General features: G+C 43.4%; 1 protein-coding gene across 4 annotated transcripts in view; it reads right to left on the reverse strand.

Annotated features, from left to right (window-relative positions):
- Nucleotides 1–22,688, reverse strand: part of Csgalnact1 (chondroitin sulfate N-acetylgalactosaminyltransferase 1) — a 334,889-nt gene that overhangs the window by 34,769 nt on the left and 277,432 nt on the right. For all 4 annotated transcript variants that reach the window (XM_052752410.1, XM_052752408.1, XM_052752407.1 and 1 more), the window contains one exon: nucleotides 8,332–8,548. In XM_052752410.1, the coding sequence (XP_052608370.1) occupies nucleotides 8,332–8,548 (217 nt within the window). The remainder of the gene's footprint in view (nucleotides 1–8,331; nucleotides 8,549–22,688) is intronic.

A 22,688-nucleotide genomic window follows, 5' to 3' on the forward strand; every position in this document is an offset into this window, starting at 1 on the left:
CTTGGAGAAGGATTAGCAAAGGGTTATCACGTATAATTCCCTCCAGGAGAATAACAATCCAGGTTCACTCCAGAGTCTCCATGTTTTACCAGTGAAATTCCCATGTGTAAGGAGATGCTTAAGTTCCAGGAAAACTGGGATAACCGAAGAGCTCACACGTAGTATGGTGTGGAATAACCACAGTTATGGAGGCTGCTGAGTCAAGAGGACAGCAAGGAGAGCTAACTTCAGGAGGCTGATGGGTTCTGAGGAGGAGACATCATCTCAGGTCAGCACCATAGGTGAGGAGGAGCAGAAGGAGACTTCCACAGCTAAGAAAAGGCTTAGCTGTGAGGAATCTCATTGCTACTCTTTTCTAAGTCAGCTTCTCCTCAAACATAACAGGAAGGGGAAAATGTATCAGGAATTGGGGTGCTTCACACAACAGCCCCCAGTCTGCCAATGGTTTATAATGTCAACAGGAGGGAAGTCGCTCAGTGATAAAGGAACTGGGAAAACTGTAAGGAAGAGATTCCATCCTGGAGAGGGACAGAGGGTTATTGGTGCACTCTGGCCTCTGCGTATATCCCGGCATTCTGTTCTGGGTTTGGTGCATCCTTCCCCTTACCCCTTTGCCAACGTGAATTAGCAAACAATTCTACTGTTCTGTTATTTGGGTGTTCTACTCCTTGTTAGGACGTGATGGTGGATTCTGACCTGTAATCAAGCAACTTTCCTGATTTTCGTTACAATACAGAAAACACCACTCTTCCAATGGACCATGTTTCAGTCTCTTGACTAGACATCTCTATACAACGTGTAGCTCAAACTAAACACCTCTTCTATTAGGTCCCTAAGGACAGCTATTAAAACAACATGACTGACGAAGTTTAGCATTTCTCAAGCTCGTCAGCTATGAAAGCTTCTTGGTGTAGCTCTGCTTTGTGAGTAGTGAAATGGCTCACAGGACTGGTGTCGGGACACGGATTAGAAAGATGACTGTATTACACGAGACAGCGTACTTTCCTTAAGGAATACGGAGGGCACAGGAATCTATCTCTGTCACAGTCCTGGTGACTAGAGGGCTTTTAGTCACCTATATCAGCTTAGCCAAATGCTGAAGGATTGTTTCAATTGAAATATATAATTCCTGCTTTAATTTTTCCCCCCAGAAATTTCCGGAGCCTTCTTAAAGATTGGTTCTAGGCCAAAACGGAAAGAAAGAGAAAATTTCTAAAGAAAGTCAAGTAGAAAATGACCCTGATAGTCCATTAAAACATCAAGAATGCCTTGAGAGAGATGAGAAGAGCCGGAAGGAGAAAACGAAGGACATTCAAACAAACATAACCCACCCAGTCTGAAGAGGAACTTGACAAGAAAAAGGGTTCACTCCAGCTGGAAGCAGTCAAAACAAAAAGCAAGCAAGCTTGGAAGAAATAGAAAAAGGTTTGAAAAAAGTTACAAAGACTATTTCCCATTAAAATCCCCCCTCCCTGCTGGGAGTGGCAGAGATAACGATCTGAAGATCTATAGCTTTGTTATTGTGAGAGTGTTCCTGATATCAAACAAAGCACACGAGGAAAGACCAGATGAGCCTAAAAGCCATAACACAGATGAGAGAAACTCAGAGTCACAGCCAAATGTGAGATAGCTTCAAAGGCAAAACGAGGTGGTTAACCAAAGCCAAGAAGAGGAGGCAGGTTAAAGCCATAGCTCCTGGGCCAAGAGTACCCGTGCAAACATGACCTGACTCCAGCGGAGTTCCCCTGGGAGCCCCAGATATCCCGTCATCCCAAGGGATGGGAGCTATTCATGGGTGATGGAATGGCACGTGAGGACTCTGCCTTTCACATGCAGGCCAACCTGATGGCAGCAACAAAGGAGCCTTCGTAAGTGCCAGCCAATGACCGCCAGGATCCAAGATGAGTTCACACCCGGAAGCCCGGCATCACCAAGACCAGAGTCATCTATATTGGTCCCAAAAGGCAAAGTGGGATTTTTGATTCTTTGTCAGGAGATGGAAAGACCTAACTCTTGCCATCGTAATTGTTGGGCTGGCTAGGAATATCATCACCTGGCATCCATTACCTCTTAAATGAAGGCCCTGAAGGTCCACTGCTGGAAATAAGCTTGCCTCACCCAACAATGGCTTTTTCTCATTACATACGAAGGCTAATATAAACTAACCCTTGTTTCCTTCTTGTCTCCCTGTCTGCTTGGAAGTTCAGAAAACGAGCACCCGGATGAGTTTGCATTGTATCTGAGCCAAAGGCCTGCCCAGGCTTTGTCCTTGCTTCCATCCCTACAGCTTCTAAGCACTTTCTATCAAGCCCAAACAACACGGGTGAGAAAGTTAGCATTTCTCAAGCTCGTCACCCACAAAAGCAAGCCTCTGTATGGCTCTGGTTTGTGAGGAGTGAAGTGGCGCACAGGAGCGGTGCTGAGATCTGACTAAGAAGGTGGCCTGGTAAAGCTCCATACCATCCCACAGCCGAGAAGGGCCACAGCAACCAGGAACGGCCAACAGAGGCTGCACCCAGCCCGCTAGGCTCCTCTCCTCCACCTGAGCTCTCACATCCCAGAGGTCAACAGAACACTCTTCTGCCTTCAGAATACAGCTAGGGGTGGGTACAGCGGCCCTCAGATGAGGCAGAAGCCCAGGCAGGCTTTTGATTGTGAAACAGCACAGCAACTGCACCCTTGGGGCAAGAAGAGAAAGAAAGAGGGTGTGGGCAGAAGGGTGAAGGGGGACAGAGATAGGGTTCTTTTGGTTTTTTAATGGCATTCAAAGTAGGAAGAAAATATAGTCTCAAAGGAAATCAGGATCAAACAAAAGAAACTTTCTTATGATTGCTCCACTTTCACAAAATATGAATTCAATTTTACAAAGTTAATTTTAAAACAAAAGAAAATAATAGTACCAGGCACAGTGTATACTCAGGAAATAAATCAATGTCAAGACAAACAGAGGTGTCTTAGAAAGATACAGGGCACATTTGTAAAAGATCAAAGAGAAGGCTCACATGCACGCAGGTAAAGGAACTAAAGACAGAGAGAAGGGCTGGGTAGATGACCCAGTGAGTAAGTGTGCTTGCTCAGAAAGCATGAGGATCTAAATCCAGCATCTCTAGAAAGACATGGGCATGGCTGCACATGACTCTAAGCCCAGCACTATGGGGCAAAGACAGGCATATCACAAGAGTTCAGTAGCTGCTATTCCAGCCAGAAGGGAAGCTTTCGGTTCTATGAGAGACCCTGTCTCAAGACAGTAAGGTGGAGAACAAAGAGGAAGACATCTCCTCTTGCCTCTGCATGTCCACCCATGGGCCTGCGTTCTGGCATATTCATATGAATGCACCACACACACACACAACACACACATCCTGTACACACCACATACACACCATTTACATACATACTATACACATAAAATTCACAAACATACCTCATACACACACATACATACACATACCATATACACATATGCCACATAAACACAACATATACACACAAGAAAAATGGAGCTGTTAATAAATGGATACAAGTTATAAAACAGACAACTTGTTCCCATGTAGCACAGAACTGAACAAGTCATGCATTCACCATAAAACCCCTATATTAATTATATTCCTATTGCTGTGAAGAGACACCATGATCAAGGAAACTTACAAAACAAGAGTTTATTGGGGCCCATGGTTCTAGAAAGTTAGAGTCTTTGATCATCATGGTGGGAAACATGGCAGTAGGCAGCCATGGAGCAGTAGCTGAGAGCTTACATCCTGATCCACAGGCATGAGGCAGGGAGGGAAAGAGAGAGAGAGAGAGAGAGAGAGAGAGAGAGAGAGAGAGAGAGAGAGAGAGAGAGAGAGAGAGAGAGAGAGAGAGGAGAGAGAGAGAGACAGACAGACAGAGAGACAGACAGAGACAGACAGAGACAGACAGAGAGAGAAAGAAAGAGAAAGAGAAAGTGAGAGCGAGCTGGGAATGATATAAGCTTCTGAAACATCAAAGTCCATCTCTATGACTTACCTCCTCCAACAAGTCCACACCTCCCAATCCTTCCCAAACAGTTCTACCAACTATGGACCAAACATTCAAATATATGAGCCTATGGGGGCCATTCTCATTCAAACCATCATCACTCCTTAACACAAAAGAGTCCATAAAACAACATAGCAGCTATGTTCCTGGCAAATGGTTAAGAACACTCAATACCAAGAAGAGACATATCCTGATTAAGTTACTCTAATTTAAGACTAAAGAAGGATTCTTTTGGCCTTGAGGCAAAAGTCACTTTTAGAAGAGATAAATTAAAGATTCTTAATACATTTCCATGGCATCACTCAATGTTAAAAGAAAGCCCATAAAGTCTTAAGTAAAGTATTCTCCAATCCCTTAAGCCCAGCCAGCCAACCTGTCCTGTTAACACTACAAAGGTAGCAGCAGACAGTCGGTGTTAAAGCATTTATGGCTGTCCTTGTGTTTCTTACCCATTAAACACAACCAAGAACTGAGGGATGGGGATGTTATTTTAAGAACACAAGGTAAATGCAACAAATCTGAATATCTGAATATAGAATTTGCCTTTTGCAAAACAGAAACAAAGGCTTGCATCCCCCAACTAGGTAAAAACACAGGGGACTAAACTTGGAGTGTGGAGGGATGACAGAGGAAAGAGAGCACCTGGAATGTGTGGATTCTTTTTTCCTACTGTAAATCCTTCGTCAATTCGGTGTGATACTAAAATGTGATTCAAGGACATTATAATTATAGTTTGTCCTGTGAGTAACCTTTTCACCATGAGAAAGATCTCTTATGCATTAACATCGCTTCAGAGTGAAGACACATTTGCTAGAAGCTCAGCAGTTCCTTCTAACATACTCAGATTTTTTACTACAAATTTAAGGAGGTAAAATTTAATTCATTAAAAATGGAACAAGTAAAATATCTCATGCAGTACTGAATTATTCATAGCCAGTGAACCATCCTTTCCATAGCATATGTGTTAAGAAAGGTTGCATGAAATGGTATTGAATTAAAGTAAATAATGTTTAGCTGTGAGTTGCTTTTAAAATAATCTATTCCTTGTTTCATTCTACATTGCTTGAATATATTGTAGCAGCCAAGTAATCACTTCTAGAAGCTAAGTATCCATTCTAAGTTGGAAACTCCAAGATGATCTTTTGTTGAATTTTTAAATAATTTTTTTTCATACTGTTATGGGTATAGACATAATGTATGTGGTATGTGCCATAGTTAGAGTGTATAGGGCAAAGGACTTCTCCATGGACTTTGTTCTCTCCCTCCACCATTATGGGGTCTCCAGGAATGAACTCAGGTCATCAAGCTTGTGCAGAAAGACTTTTTTTTTAATCCCCGAGCCATTTCCCTGGCCCTGAATTTTAAAACAAATATAAAATATTGGGACATTATGAGGTAATGTACACAACAGGTAGAGGGTATAAAATCACTCACAGTATAAAATCAATCACTTCAGTGTCAACTAGAGCTGATATGTTCCAATCTGAAGTTGAAAAGGACATCATAGCAATAGTCATCATTAATAAATAGTCCCTACATGTTCTCCCAGTTATTTTATGATCAGATTAATTGTGTCTAAACATTTAGTTGGCCAGATGTTTCCCCCCTTTTGGTTGAAAATATCATTTTTTTCTCATGTAATATACTGTGATTCCAGCTCCCCTCCCTCTACCCCTTCCAGCTCCTCCCCACCTCCCCTCCCATACAGATCATCCCTTTCTGCCTTTCATTAGAAAACAGTCTTCTATGGGAACAGAACAGAACAGAATAGAATAGATAAAGCAAAACTGATGCATTGGATTTGGACAAAACAAACAAATACAGGGAAAAGAGCCCAAGAGAAGGCACAAGAAATAAAGACCCACTTGTTACACACTCAGGAATCCCATAAAACTACTAAACTGGAAATCATAATATATATGCAAAGGACCCGTAAGGTAAAAAAAAAAGAGAGAAGAAGAATATAGACATAGTAAAAATGAATGTACAATATTAAAAAAAGAAGATGTTTTTAAAAAGGAAGAACCCCAACACAACATTATGAGTCAAGGCACCTCCAAAGCTGCCAATTGAGTTCATTTTCGATTGGTCAGCTACTGCTGGGCATGCAGCCTACCCTTAAGAGTAGTTTTGTCTCCCCAGTGAGACTCCCTTTGTAGAAAACTCAGTTTTCATGTACAAGTGGTTTTCAATTGCAGATTGCTTCTGGGTTAAGGATTAAAGGCATGTGACTACTTTTCTTTTTAGCTCTAGACCCCAATTAGTACAGATTCCTGCAGGCCTGGTACATGCTGCCTCGATCTCTGTGGGTTCATATGTTGATTTAGAGGGCCTTGTTTTCTTAGTGTCTCCTATCCCCTCTGACAACTCTTAGAGTCTTTCTGCCTCCTCTTCCACAGGGTTCCCTGAGCCCCGAGAGGAGGGATTTGATATCTCCTGAGTATTCCAAGATCTCTCTCTCTCTGCATAATGTCTGGCTGTGGATCTCTGTATTTGTTCCCATCTGATGCAGGAGGAAGCTTCTCTGATGATGGCTGAGCAAGGCACCAATCTATGAGTATAGCAGGATGTCATTAGGAGTCATTTTATTGCTACATTTTTTTTTTTGGAAAAGTAGTCTTTGTTTTACCCTAGGTCCCTGTGCTATCTAGTCTCAGATTCTTAGTCACTCAAGCAGTATACCATTTCATCTCTTAGAATGGGCCTTCAGTCAAAACAGATATTGGTTGGTGACTCCCACAAACTTTGTGCCGTCATTGCACTAGCCTGTCTTACAGGCAGGACACTGTTGTAGTTCTAAGAGTTGATGGATGGGCTGGTATTGAAGTCTCTCCTTTGGTAGTGTGCAGAGTACTGTCCTGTACCAAAGATGTCAGCATGAAAGGATGTGGGCTCCAGGTCGACTCGACTTCTCCGTGTCCAGGGAACTGTGCAGGTGTTGTCCTCAGCAACAGGGACTTGCCATCAGTTTGTGGAGAGAAGCCTAGTGACTTGGTAACAGCTTGCATTGTTTGGGGGTTCCCATGGGACCTCTTTGGCTTGGTTGGCCAGATTTTAAATTTAGGTGTGAAAAAAGAATTACTTTTTCCAGCTCTGCTTGGTCATTTGTTCTAGCACTATGTTTTGTATAATCCCCCTTTTGATTGTGTTTTGAAAATCATCTTTTTATCATGTTCCTATGTAGAATTAAATGCCCTAGGTACTTGTGATTTTACATTCCACTTTTTCAGAGCCCTACACGTACTCAGAAGCTCCGTGACTGCACAGCAGATACTCCACTCAGTCTCTGCCCCAGTGCCCACCTGTGCTGGGAATCTGTCTTTGTACACACTATCCTTTCCAGCCTCTGGCTCTCAGATGTGGCTTCTGTCTTCCATTACCAGATGATTCAATGGTCTCTTCAAAGATGATTTGATCCTGACACAAATAGCTTAATTACAAAAGGATCCCTCTTGTGCTCTTGAGCTAGAATTTTGAGAACTACCAATCATACTCTTCTACTGACTTCTTAATAATAGGAACTTAATGATACGAGATTTAAAAAATCAACTAAATCTTTCAAGATTTATAATTGGATAAAATAAGCTGGCTTCTTTAAAACAAAGTGACTTAGTCATTTAGCTGGTTAACCTCGGCCTATAGGCAGATTCCATACATAAAAGATAATGAGACCCACTGTTGCTCAGTAGAGGTTTCCAGTTATGTACACATCAGCTCTACCAGTACACCCTGGAATAAAGGTCTACTTACTGAGCACCTGTAAAGAGGAGCCCTGAAGCAATCCTGCCACAGTGTTAAACTCAGTCTCTTAGGGCATGCAGCTAAGAATGAGAAACAGAGTGTGATTCAATCTACTCCAGATGCAGTCAGAGCAGCACAGCAAATGAAGCCAGTCTTCTGCTGAGCCAGGGCCTCTTTTTCGTCCAGAGTCATCACCAATGCGGGGATTGTCACCATCAGTTCCTGCCTGCTACAGATGACTCTGAACCTCATTCGCTTGCCTCTGAGAATTTCATTTTCAGCTGGGGAGCCCAGGCTCAAGTCGGAATGAAGGTGATGTGTGCAGAACTGGTTCATCAAGTCAGGATGAAGGTGATGTGTAGCCCTGTTGATCGCCCACCCTCCCTAGACTTTCCTTCTAAGGAAAATGCACTACAGCAAGGCCTTTCTAATTGCTTTAGGGAAAGGCAAATACAAGTGGCAAACTTCATGAAGAAACCTGAGTGGAAGAGAGGAAAAGGAGCCTTTGCACCTGGAAGGAAATGAAGGACATGGCAGGAAAGGAGCAGGGCTCCCTGCAAACACACGCACCTGAAGTTCTGCATGAAGTGCCGGAACTTGTCCACCCTCCTCGCTAGGGGCACGATAATGTTGATAAGTGTGTTAGCCATGTTGAGTTTCTCCTTTTTCACTTTCATGATGGGGCCAAAGGGTCGAAATAGGACAAGTCGCTGGAATTCATGTTTGTGGTCCCCTTTGAAGGTGAGCTCATACAAAGTGCCTTTATCCCTTTCTGTCCGGTAGATCCCTACAAGGCAGAACAAGGAAAGATGGTTTCAGAAAAGTGAGCTTTGGCTATTCTTTCTATAACCAAGATCTACCACAAATGCCTTTAAAATTAATATTAGATCTTCATATTCTGTGATTAGAAAACCTGAAATATAATTAATATTAAAAAAACCCCATCAGTCTAAAAATCAGTTATAAAACCCTCATAAAGCCACAGGGAATGTTTGTAATATTAGATACAAAACTATTTATATATTTAGGATCATTGAAAAAATACTATTAGAAATGTAGAATAAGTCTGATATAATGTAGATTAGGATGTGTTCTTTACTGCTATTGTATACATTTTATAAAGCATTATAATATGAACATTACTGTTTATTTAACTTAAAACTGTACACTAAAATTATCTCTGTGCAATTATATTCTTTTCTGATGAGTCAACTATAGTGATTTATAGGGGTATCTTGGAAGCAAATAGGGCTATAAGCATGTGCCCATCCCATCCCAAAGCTTCCAGAAGTACTAAGACAACACTTAAACCTATGGTAAAATTCTGGCTCCATGGTAGTACTGTGGAAAACTATTTCACCTTCCCATACCTCATTTACCTCTCAGAATAAACAGTATCTTAGTGGCATAATCTGGAGGCTGACGCAGGAAGATCACAAGTTGAAGGCTTGCCTGGGTTACAGAGTGAGTTCAAGGCTAACCTTTATTGCTTGGTGAATCACTGAAGTGCCTCAGTGATAGAAAGCTTGCTTAGCATGTGCCAGGCCCTGGGTTCCACCTCCAGCACCACCATCACCAAATGCTGGAGTGTTTACCGACAGGTCCCCACAGTGCTTGGCACATAGTAAAGCATGCATGTGTGTTTCCCTCATCGTTACCCTCCCTTCTCCTGTCGGTGCTGATGAAACACGGTATATTAGGGAGGAAGAGAAACGGAGAAGTTTATTTATGTTGCCTTCGATCTGTGTTGAGTCTCACGCCACTGAGTGTCACCTGTCAGATTGAAGATGAAGCCTTACCATCTCACTCAGCTCTCAGAAGGATGCTCATTAAGGCCCACCTGACAGAACCACCACATCTAAAGACTAAACAACTCCATAGGCCCATGTTCTTCCTTAGGACCCCTGGCATTGTGGGTGTTTTCTTAAAAGTACACAAAAGTTAGTAACATCCAACAAATTAGGAGAGAAGCTTTTATCTTTGACTTACGCCGTATTTCCCATTCCACATCTTCGTCTTATTCTTAAGTCCCACATTAGCTGAAAATGTACCTCTGTGTCTCTGATTAGCTACAAAAATAAATCTCCAAGGGAACGTTCTGGCTGATGGTGAGTTATGTCTCTCGAGGGCATCTAACAAACCATTTCCCTTTTCTTCCTCATGCTCCTTCTTCGTTTCTTCTGTGGGAAACACACATCTTCTCCACACACATTGCCTAGTTCTCTTTCCTGTGTTTTGACTTTTGGGAACTTTTTCATCCTAGAGCTCTGGTCTTGTAGCTTCTTTGATTTCATCCAAAGTTTAGATCTCTCTGAGGTGTAGAAGAGTCTGGTACTGTGAATTTTCAATGTGTTCTCATTTCTTGCAGTCATCCAATTGGCCTGATTAAAATTCAAAAGGCACAGTGTACTGGCAGTGAGCAAGGGTGACTGAAGGAATCAGTTCTCTTCTGAAGCCTTTGCTGCTTCCTGGGGTACCACAATGGGACATCCTGCTCTGCTACCTACAATGTGAGGGATGCTGGGAGAATAGCTGAGCTCCTGTTGGTAAAGAACTCAGTATCTTTCTTCAGCCAATTAAAGAATAGAGGAAAAGATTTATTCCTTTGGAGGCTCAAAGGACTTCTTTGGAAACATCAAATAGTGCCTTCAAAGTCTGTTAATTCTTTTAGGCAATTAGTCCCAAGTAAGGAAAGAGGACTCTAATGATGTCTACAGCACTGGGTTAGACCACAGCATCTTCATACAGCCCAAATGAGGCCCTGCTGAGTCACACAGAAGTCCAATAGTCACAGAGGTATATCTACACACTTGAACAGTCCTTGAGGTTGGTGTCTAAGCCTTGACAAATGTTTCTTCTTCTTCTTCTTCTTCTTCTTCTTCTTCTTCTTCTTCTTCTTCTTCTTCTTCTTCTTCTTCTTCTTTTTTGTTTTTTTGAGACAGGGTTTCTCTGTGTTGCTTTGGTACCTTTCCTGGATCTCACTCTGTAGACCAGGCTGGCCTCGAACTCACAGAGATTCATCTGGCTCTGCCTCCCGAGTGCTGGGATTAAAGGTGTGCACCACCACTGCCCAGCGACAAACGCTTTTGTTATTTGATGTCAGCAGTATAGATTCAGCACCAGCCATAATCCTGGGAAAGGCTGTTTTCAGTTTAACTTGCAGATAAAAAACATACAGGGCAGCAGGGATTTTGTTGCTTGCAAGGGGAACTGTTTGATCGCCAGAACTCATATAAAAAAGACAGGGGTGGTTGCCCATGCTTATCATCACACTTACATCTTACAAACCTGATTTTAGACCTCTCAACTGTATTTATTTTAAAAATAAGTTAGTTAAAACCTTCCTTAATCTGAGATCCACCGAACTGAGATCCACACTTACCACCCAGCCATCATCGTCAAGCACATACATACCCTTGCACAGCTGCATGAGGAGGTACTATAGTCTGCCTTATATTAACTCAGAGGACAACACCCAATGGAGCCCTTGCTCTGTGGAATCTTCAGTAATCAAAACACAGTGGACCAGAGAAAAGGGGTCAGGAACACCAAGAGGCAGGGGTGTTTTTAGCATGACACATAGCCAACACAGAACCAAGGGCCACACAAACACCTTTGTGACACAGGTTGGGCATTCCTAATTGGAAAACTCAAAATGTGAAACTTACGTATAAACAATGCTCATAAGTTTTCCATTTTAAACCATTTTCGATTTAGTATTTTCTGGTCTAGTTGGTAAAATGTCTGCAAATATTCCAAGATCTAAAATCCTCCAAAATCTGAACCATGTCTGGTGCCAATCATTCTAGATAAAAGATATACTACTTGTGGGCTGTCATAATACAGTCATTTTATTATTATGCAAATTAAGCATGAAAATAAGACTTTTGTAGCTCCAGCTTGGACCTTGTTTAGACACACCTCTGGTGCCTGCAGTCCATTCCTTACTTTGGGATTGGGTTTCAGCTCTCTGTGCAAACATCTTAATGCAATGTTTTTCTTACTCAGGGCCCAGCCTTGTAACCCACAGCAATAGGATGCTCTCTGTGAAAGAAACAGCTCCACAGCTGCTGTCTGTGCTCTCCCTCTCTTCCTCTGCCCCATTCCTCCGCTATGACTCATGGAGGCAGAGTAAGCAGTAGTCTACCATCCAGCCACACTTCCAGCCCTGCTGCAAAGCCGATTCCTGACTAGGCCAAGAATCACCCAGCTAACTGGTTCTCTTCCTTCTCTGTGTGCTATAGTCACCTCGGAAATCAAAATGACAAAGGATAAGGGGTGTACCACTTCTTACTATCATTCCACATGCATATGCTTAAGATGACCAATGTTGAATGGCTGGCTGAGCCCATGCAGAATTCCTCAAACCTATCACCAGCAAAACACCTTCTTTATTCTCAAGAATTCCATTCACTCTCTCTGCATTCATCCCTACCTTTCCAGCTTTCCCACATGGAACCCAGGACTCTCACCTAGAATATATCTTTAACCTAGATAGTTGGCTGTAATCAAATGTTGACCAGTGTCCAGGCCTCCAGGTCTCAGTTCACATTACACGCAGCCTTTGGTTCTTAAGCTGCCTGTGGTACCGCTGTAATTTGTCCTTGCCTCACCAGCTTCCCAAAACCTGCAGAATAAGCACCAGTGCCACATCCTGGCTTCAAGACCCAAAGTCTGGCACCAATCTGTTGTCATATTTTTCACTGCCTCAAGTGCAGTCTGAGCTACAGTCAGGCTGATTTAGATTGAAGACACAGCCACTTGTCCCCATGGAGAATCTACAAGAAACCCTTGTACATTCTCAGTGGGGATGTTAAATGGTGCAGCTGCTGTTCAAAAACGTTTGGAAATCCCTCAAAAGAGCTAGATATATGTTCGCGGCCATATGGTTCAGAACAGCTAAGAAAGACAGCGCAACTCTCCATTGAGAGATGGATAAACAAAATGTGATGTACGCATACGATGGAATATTATTCAATATGAGAACGGAATGTAATTTGACGTGTCCTACAAAGGTGGATTTTGAGAACACTGTGTTAGGTGAAGTATGCATGTCACACAGTGAGAAATATTGCATAATTCACTTTAATAAGACACCCAGACAGTCAAAAGAAGAAACAGAAAGTAGAATGGGGGTGACCAGGAGGCAGGAGGGTGAGAAATGAGGAGTTACCGGCTCACAGATATGGTTGTGAGTTTTCTTTGTTTTGTTTTTTGTACCGCTAGGCATTGAACTCAGGGCGTTGTACATGCTAGGAAAGCAATGGAACATTGAGCTACATCCATGAGCCCAAGGTTTTTATTTGGGAAGATAAAACTATTCTGGAGATGGATGATGGTGATGGCTGACAAATTACGTGAATATTCTTAGCATTACTGAATGCTAAATAATTCGAAGTTGCTCCTGATCAGTTTAATGGTCTGTGAGTTTTCCACCATGCTGCTCTCCTCTGAAAGGCTCTAACGCTTTGTCAGAGGCACACAAGTTTCAGTGGTACCGTGTCTACCTCTTAGCCTTTCTAATCTCACCTTCTCTCCCATGGGAAATTTTCTGCCACATTCTCAATCTAAAGTGATCCTTCATCCTCCAGACTTTTTTTTTTCCCACAGCCCTTAAACTTTCCTTTACTAAACCACTTTCTCAGTACTTGAGAAAAAAAAAAAAGGATGTGGAAATTGACTGTTCCAGACATATGAGACCCAGAGACCCAGAGAAGCCATTGTTTGTCTCAAGGACCCATTTGTTACTGGTTATCTGGCTCATAGTCCTGACTCCCTGGAGTTACTGTTCACACATAACACTGACAACTGGACTAGCAGAATGAGGATCATGGGAAATTGCTGCCTGGAAGTCAGAATAAACAGCACAGAGGGCAGAGAAAGCTGCTGTACTTGTCTCCCATACTCATGGGTGACCCTTGCACACTCTGCTTTTTCTTCACTTTCCATATAATTTTGACAGTTACTAAATAATCTGCGCTCCAGCCTGGGAAACACTGAGGTAGTGAGTCTTAAAAAGCATGACTTTTATAGGGGAAAAGATTTTCCACTAAGAAGACTATAGTCATCCCTCAGGATCTACAAAGGCATTCTAGGATCCCACTAGGGTACCAAAGTAGAGGAAGATGCTCAAATCCCTTATATTAAATAGCATAAAATTTACATATAACCTCTATGCTTTAGATAATTTTGGTTGCTCATAATCCCCCAAAGAGCAGAATTTATATAAATAATTGTTTCCCTCTATCATTCAGGGACTAATGACATGAAAAGGTCTGCACATGCTCAGTAAATCTGTGATTATTTTTGAGTAGTTTCAATCCAAGTTTGGTTCAATGCACAGGTGCTGAGGCTGTGGATACAGAGGACCGACTTCAGGGGAGGAAGAGGAGGCCCGGCAGGAGAAAGCAGAGACAGATGAACTGTCAACAGAGGATAAGACAGAACATAATTTTAAAAATTATGTATGCGTACGGTACTTTCCCATTTTATGAAACCCACCGCTGTAAACTGCCTTTAAAGACTACACACCTGCTTCTCTCCACCTCTAGAGGAACTATTCCGCTACCTATTCTGCTCAGGGAGAAAATGAGCCAAGTGCAGAGATTTCCCTCTAAAATGATAATATTCCCCTTTTTGCTACTTCCTATTTCACCTATCTAAACAATTCCACTTAGATGACATGTCATTTCTAGACCTCATAAAATTCACCTTTTTCAATTTCTCCATAGTGCATTTGGTTGTGTCACAGATTGAAGTAGGCAAGTTCTTACTCTCCCCAGACCTTCTGGGAGCCTCACTTAGCTGAGCTGCTTCTTGCTTCCTCAGAGGCTCTAGCAACTGTCTTTGTCCTACCACAACAAGCCCGCTGGGATTAGGCAACAGGAGACAATGCAGGTGCATGGAAGAGTCCAGTGTTTCAATGGAAGCCGTCATGTTTCCCTTCTGATCGCCAGGCTCAGTGAAAGCTGGGGCTCACTGACCCTGCCCCACATCATAAGAGATGCTGCTAAGCAAGGACACCGTCAACACTCAAAGGATGGTCTTCCAAAGGATCTGGGTTTACAGTATTCACATCAGACAGCTCACAACTATCTGTAACATCAGACTCAGTGGCTCACACACCCTCTTCTGGCCTCCATAGGCACCTGCACACATGTAGCTAACACACACACACATACACACACACACACAGAAAGAGAGAGAGAGAGAGAGAGAGAGAGAGAGAGAGAGAGAGAGATTAAAACTTCTGATGAAAGAATCCTGATTCTGAATTTACATACTAGAGAAGAAAGCACAGAGGTAAACAAAATAAACTATGTAATAGGCACGTCACTGAATCAGCCTGAGCCATCAGAGAGTAGACAGAAATGCATCCCCACCTGAAGAAAGTTGAGGGCAGTTTGGTAGGTGTTTTACCAGAACTGAAAACTGAGTGGGTGTTTCCTGAGACTAAAATCAGAGGGAACGCCGAAGAAAGATAGCAGCGTACAGGAAGACATTGAAAAGAGCAAAACAACCAACCACAAGCCAATGTCTGCAGGGTAGGCAGGTTTGACAGGTGTGAGCAAGGATGGAGTGCAGAAGGATACAGGTGTGTGAGAGAAGTGGAAGACGAGGCTGGGGACTCACTGGAAGCCATGCCACACATGCCCACTTGGTCGTCCTCACAAGCATGGCTTTGTCCTGGGCCACAGCGAAACCAGTTTATTGTTTTAACAGGGGAGAGATAACGGTCTTAGGATAATCACCTCACAGCAGTGTAACACACGGGCAGATGACGGGAAATGAGATCAGGAATCATCAGGAAGGAACTACCAGGAACAACAGGAAGTGGTAAAGGTCCTACCCAAATTGGTGGTCACAGATAAGATAGGGAAGGAAGAAGCAGAAAAGAACTTGGCTGGTGATTGGGATACTGGGGGCGAGTCAGGGAGACATGTAACAAAATTGCAGCTACAGGGGAGAACTCAGGTAAGCATTGGACATACGGACTTTAGCAGCTGAGTAAGTAGGTTTGAAGTCACTAGGGAGACTTCTATAGAGATACTGATCCACGTATTCCCACCCTATAAATTAAAGCTTTGGGTATGGGTGAGATAATCTAGAGAGCCATTAGACAATGAAGCAGGAGCTTAGTATGTCCAGAGCGCTGTTCCTAACATCCATGACATGGAGGCAACCTCAGTGTCCTTTGGTCTTGAAAAGGAAGATACGGTGCCATTTGTGACAACGTGGATGGAGTTGAAATTTTGCTGAGGAAAATCAGTCAAATCCTATAAGACAAATATTGAATTCTCACTTCTATGTGGAATCTAAAACAAAAATAAAAAACAAAAAACAAAAAAGGGACAGAGAGAATGGTGATTACCAGGGTCTGGAAGGCGAGGAAGGGATGCGAAAAGGGAAGTTAGAGGTTAAAAGTACCAAGTCTCAGACTGGAGATGTTTTAGTGACCAGTTGTTTTGTACGGTGATCATGATCAACAATCCTATGTATTTCAAATTAGATAAAATAGTTTTTATTTTTAATTCTTATCACACACACACACACACACACACACACACACACACACACACACACACCAGGTACTCGGATGCCAATCATCTTTGTTAAATCTATAATGTATACAAAGATCAAAATATTACATTATATGCCATAAACACACACAATTACTGTTAGTCACTTAAAATAGATACATGGAAGAACAGACAGACAGACAGAGAACCCAGGATGCAGACGTGGGGTATACACACCTTCAGACACAGTGTACATGGATCTGCACAAGAGGGCTGAGAAGTGTCAGTGACCGAAGGACTCAGGGACAGAAGAGAGTCATGTCAGAGAGCCAGTGTTAAATACAAAACACTGCTTCAAGGTCTGGCAAGAGGAGGATCCAGATAGCCCAGGGAATGGGGCGGGTAGCTCGTTAGTGACCACACCAATTGTGGCTTCAGAGAAGTGGTGGGGATGGATGCAAGCCACGAGGGGGTCAATCTGAACGCTCATGGGCACTTCAGTAGCAGACAAGAGACAAGAGCTTCTCTTTCATTTTGCAACTGTCAAGTTTATTCTTACCTCAGGACCGTTGTCCCCTTCCTTCGGTGTCTGAGATCTTCCCCAGGTGCCAACCTAGCTAGAGTCTTCCTCTAATGTAGGCCTCAACTCTGCAGCTACTTCCCCAGACAGGCTTCCATTTCACCCTCTGCATCCTCCAGACCTCCATTTCACCCCTGCGTCCTCCAGACCTCCATTTCACTCCTGCATCCTCCAGGCCTCCATTTCACCCTCTGCATCCTCCAGGCCTCCATTTCACCCTCTGCATCCTCCAGGCCTCCATTTCACTCCTGCATCCTCCAGGCCTCCATTTCACCCTCTGCATCCTCCAGGCCTCCATTTCACCCCTGCATCCTCCAGGCCTCCATTTCACCCTCTGCATCCTCCATTTAACCCCTGCATCCTCTAGGACTCCATTTCACCCTCTGCATCCTCCAGGCCTCCATTTCACCCTCTGCACCCTCCAGGCCTCCATTTCACCCTCTGCATCCTCCATTTAACCCTCTGCACCCTCCAGGTCCCTGCCCCAGCTACTCCACCATCTCTTCCATATTATTCAAGCTTCTTCACTGCAAGCCATCTGCATGCCCAGTCCACCTGCCTGCTCATCACTGCTCTCCCTACTCGAAGGCCAGCACTTTAAAAAGCGGAGCTGGTGCTGTGTTTCCATGATGCAGTGAAGGTTTGCTGCACAGAGGGGATGGAGTAGACAGCTTGACCAGTAGATGTGCTGGACTAGGAAGGGAATACATACATTTGGGCAGAAAGCAGAGGGGCTTACGAAAAGACAGATGGAGAGACAATTTCTTACATGGAAGGAAAGGAACAAAGAGTAGGTAACGAGAACACGTGGATGGGATGAGGAACTGAGAGGTGGATAGATCCTCAACCCAGAAAAGGATCGGCAAAGACACGGAATTTATCTAGATCCCCAAAGAGGACAGAAATGAAGAACGGGGATCCAGTGTTGGGAGCAACAGAGTAAGGAATTAAAGGGGGAGTAACAGGCTTAAGAGGAGTGCTGCGGTGGATTGGGATGGTGACGGTGTAGAGGGGAAATGAAGCTGAGGAAGCATGCAGGGAAGGCATCCTAAAACATCAGATTGGTACCCCGGGCTGGAGATCAGAAGACTACAATGTCAGTGTGGGAGTTCAGGGGTCCTTCCGCCACTCCTCCCTCTCTCTCTCTCCCTCCCTCCCTCTTCCCTCCCTCCCTTCTTTCATTTCTCCTCCTCCTTCTCCTTCTTTTTCTTCTTCTAATGTGTGACGCACGCATGTGACACTCAGGTACAAGTACCCATGCAAAGGCCAGAGCAGGATGCCAGGTGTTCCCCTGGGTCACTCGCTGCCTTGTTTCCTGGAGACCGCATCTCTTACTGTACCAGAAGCTCACAGTTCTGCACAGTCTGGCTATCTAGCAAGCTGCTGAGATCCACCTGCTTCCGCCCCCGGACGCTGGGGTTCCAGGCCTAGGGAGCCAGGCCCAGCTTTCTACATGGGTGCTGGGCACTCAGTCTCCAGTCCTTCTGCTTATAGTGCATTTGCTGTCATCCATCGAGCCTTCTCCCCAGCTCCTTCAGGGCCTGTCTTCCAGCAGCCAAAAGCAGCTGGCAGAGAAAGCACCGAGATAGTGCCCCGTTGTTTAGGGTGGAGCTCCATAAGGCAGCGATGGAGGGAGGGCACAGAGTCATACACTACCTACCGAGCAAGTGCCTGCAGGGACACAGTGGGGGCTGGGCTGCAGGAGGAGCCGTGACACCTAAGAAAGGGCAGAGTTAAAGAACAAGGAAGGCTCACAGTGTACACGCAGAAAGAACGAGTAAGGTGTGACCAAAGACAGAAATACTAACCGAAGCATGGAGGAAGAGTCAACTTGAAGATGTTAAGATCATTGAGATTTTGAGTTCAACCTGTTCCAGGAGAGACAAAGGCTGAGAATGTAGCCTCACTGGGAACTGGACATTTTTATCTCAGACCCACACAACAAGCTGCCCTGCCCAAGGCCCTAAGAACTCTTTTTTTTTTTTTTTTTTTTTTTTTTTGCATTCAATTCTCCTTATTTGAGAATTCCAGTTTCATAGGAAGGACTGGCTATTCTTTCTCTGACCTTATTTTAAGAAACCAGTGATCAGAAGTTACGAATATGCACCTAGACACATTGAAATTGAAGAAGTCAGGTGTCGGGGGCAGGTAAAGCTAGTGGAGAACTCTTCGGAGATTCTGGACTAAATAATCATGGAAGGGAAGTCAGAGCTGCCATTAGCAAGGTTTGCTTCCGAACAACTGCCAAGGCTTTTTCTCAAAATAGAGTACAACCATCTACTCAGAATGCTATGGAAAAGCTGAAAACTTAAGACGCGAGCAAGCAGAAGCAGGAGTTAAAGGATCAGAGCCCAAGGGATGTGTGGCCCAGCTGTTGTCTGTGGCCAACCGCTGACTTTGTCTACACATTTCTTTCTATCCAATCAACTTGCTACCTAAATAGCAGGTGCATGTCTTAACTGAGATTTACATTTACTCCAATTCACATTTGGCTTTCCAACCGTGTTCACAAGTACTCTCTTGATTTTTAAAGTAGTTTTCAAATAGATAAGACTTTTCTTGTTACATGTGGGCAAATAGAGGCCTTTGAAGCATTAAATACATAACTTAATCAAGGTTATACACGATGTGCTCACAGATGGATGGACATATGATTGTGAATTGAAGAGCCATGCCATGGTTCAGCTCTTCCAAGTAGATCAACCTTACCATAAAAAGGATGATTTTTAATGCTGTTCTGTTCTTTCTCATTGAAACTGACTTTTGAGACTAGAGAAAATTACAGTGCTTCAAAAAGCTAACCAGCTCTCTAAAGTGAATCAGAAAGCCAGCCCTAAAAATTGATCTTTGAAAGGTAAGATAATGTGTTATTGATTGCTAGAAATCAATATTTATTTGTCTTTCAGATGTGGTTAGTAGTAATATTTCATTTTTCTAAGAGATACTATGAAGATCAAATCAATGTGTGTAAAATATGCATATCTGGTGGATAAGCAGCACTCAGCGACGTTAGCACTCCCAGGATAAGTGTCATTGCTATTACCATTGTGTCAATTCAGTCTGTGCCATTAGTCACTGAACAGCTGATTGCTTTTAGTTACACAGGCCGAGACGTCAGAAAAAGCGTGTCTGCTCACTGCGCTGGCATTAAATGGTCTTGAAGGCAGAACCCAATTACTGATATTTTTAAAAGTTACCATTGTAGACCTAGATGCTTTTCCTAGTATTTGTTGGTTTTTCTTTTTACTTTTATTCATTCTTTGTGAATTTCACATCATGCATTTTGATCCCACTTCTCTCCCAGTCCCCTCGCATATGCCCTCTGCCCTTGCTGACCTCCCCCCAAATGAAAACCAAAGTTAAAAGAAAGGACAAACAACAAACAAAAACAAAAAACAAACAAAACACACACACACACACACACACACACACACACACACACACACACCCCAAAAACAAGAACAAAAAAAAAAGGAAAAAGCATCTTGTGGAAGCTGTATGGTGGTCCATTGTGACACACAGTCTACCCTTTAGTCCATTCATTTTACTTGCAAGTGTTCATTGCCATGAGTCATTGGTCTGGCTGCTGCAACACTGATAATGGGCTCTCACTGGGGGATATCCTGTTGTTCCTCTTGGATAACCTATTGTTGTCCTGTGTCATGGAGATCCTGCTGTTTGGATCTGCAGGGTCACCTCCTCCACATGCTCCAACAGTTCATAGATTTGGTGGATATTGGGGTGGGCTAACTCATAGGCCTTGTGCTGGGCCTGGGTGATAGTTGGGTTGGTCAGCTTGCTGGCTTTCCCTCATCTTCACTACCCAGATGAGCTCTCCAACACTGCCTTGGCTAGCTCACCCAATGCAGCCTACAGCAAGGAGCAGGGCCAGTTCTCCTGCTCTTAAGCCCTGAGAGCCAATGCCCCAGGTCCACTCACTCATACCACCAGGGCCAGCTCTACTCTTTTGCCCAGGCAAGGTGCAGGCCCCTCTCCTGATTGCTGCAGGGAGCATATGAGGGGGCAGTGGGGGGAGCTCTTCTGCTCTCATGCCCTCAGGATGGGTTCCCCTGCATCCTCAACAACAGGATCAGCTCTAGTGTGTTCCCCAGGCAGGGTGCAGGACCTGTTCTCCTGTGTACTACAGCTGGTGTACGGTGGGGTTAGTTCTCTCACTGTTGTGGCTGGGGGCCAGCTCTCTTGTCTGCCACAGGTAGCATGCAGCAGAGAGGGGAGGGCATCTTTTCCTCACTTATGCTACCTCATGGCAGACGAGGAGGGCAGGGTTAACTCTGATTCTCTCACCTGCTTCCTCAACAATGAGGTCTGCTCTATTGTGCTGCCCAGAGGGGAAACATTGTAGTCAGTGAGGGTCAGGTCTAGCTCTCCCACTCTTATGACCCCAGGGCCAGCTCTCTCACCTGCCACAGGTGGTATTGGGTAGGGGTGGAGCATCTTCTTTTTCCTATTATTGCCGTCAAGATTTTTTTCTGTTAAAGAGTTTTGTAATATATATTCATCTGTGTAATATTTGAGTCAATGTAAAGTTTCAACAATAATACAGTGATACATTTAAAGTGTCTTATGAAATCCATTTTTAATTCATAACATTAGCTGAAAATGTTGAACTATTGGGTCCTTTCATCTTACTACTCTCTTCTTTAATCAACCATACTAGTTAGCAAAATTCCATATCATGTGATGCCTGAATGCTTGCTCACAATCACTAATACAATTAGAATAGATCACTTCCCTCTGCCGGATACACTGAGTCTTCCAGTCCTTCTGGACAAACTTCTGAGACCGGTCAACATCCATGCCAGAGAGTCTCAGTTCTTATACTTTTATACTTTGTACCTTAATCAAGCCATTTAATATCCCAGGATTTCTACTTCCTGGTTCTAAGAAATGGATCTCTTTGAACTCTCAAAGCATCAACATCAACGGCTTTGTACTTCAAGGAATGTCATGTTACATATCTTGTGTTTGACTGAGTGATTTAATTAACCAGTAGTAGGAATTCATTTTAGTTTCACAAGTAAGCTATAAGCTTGAATCCACTAGTCATCTGGGGGAAAATTATATGCACTTCTGAGGAATTTCTAAGAACAGATAAGCTGTAACTACAGAAAGACCAAGAAATAAATAGTAAGTCTAGAAAATGGGTTACATTTTCTGCTATAATAGATATTAGTTGACTGGATTCATCTTTTCCAGTAGAAACTGGTAAGCTTTATAAAATACAAAGTTCCTGGGCTCCAAAATCTACCTATTGAATTAGGGTATGTCTTAGCAATTGTTCCATTGCTGTGAGAAGACACCATGACTAAGGCAATTTTAAAAGAAAGCTTTTAATTGGGGGCTTGCTTACAGTTTCAGAGGGTTAGTCCATGATCATCATGGCAGGGAGCATGGTGGTTGGTAGGCATGTTGCTGATGCTATAGCTGAGAATTTTTTAATCTGATCCATAGGCAGCAAGCAGAGAGAGAGAGAGACTTGACCTGGCTTGGGCTTCTGAAACCTCCAAGCCCACTCCCAGTTACACATTTCCTCCTACAAGGCCAAACCTACTCTAACAAGGAAACACCTCCTAATCCTTCCTAAACAGTTGCACTGACTGGGGGCCAAGCATTCAAACATATGAGCCTATGTGGGTCATTTTCATTTAGACTATCACAGGATGGGACACTGTCTTTTGGGGACCACCATTTTAATTCCAAACTGATAACATTTGAGTCTTTGGGGCCAGAAAATAAAAAAGAATAACTAGTCATTATCACACACAACAGTAATGATCCAATCTAGCAGAATTTATGAGCAAGTACAA

This window comes from Peromyscus californicus, unplaced genomic scaffold (assembly GCF_007827085.1).
Source record: "Peromyscus californicus insignis strain IS unplaced genomic scaffold, ASM782708v3 Scaffold_23__1_contigs__length_62951481, whole genome shotgun sequence".
Taxonomy (NCBI): Eukaryota; Metazoa; Chordata; class Mammalia; order Rodentia; family Cricetidae; genus Peromyscus; species Peromyscus californicus.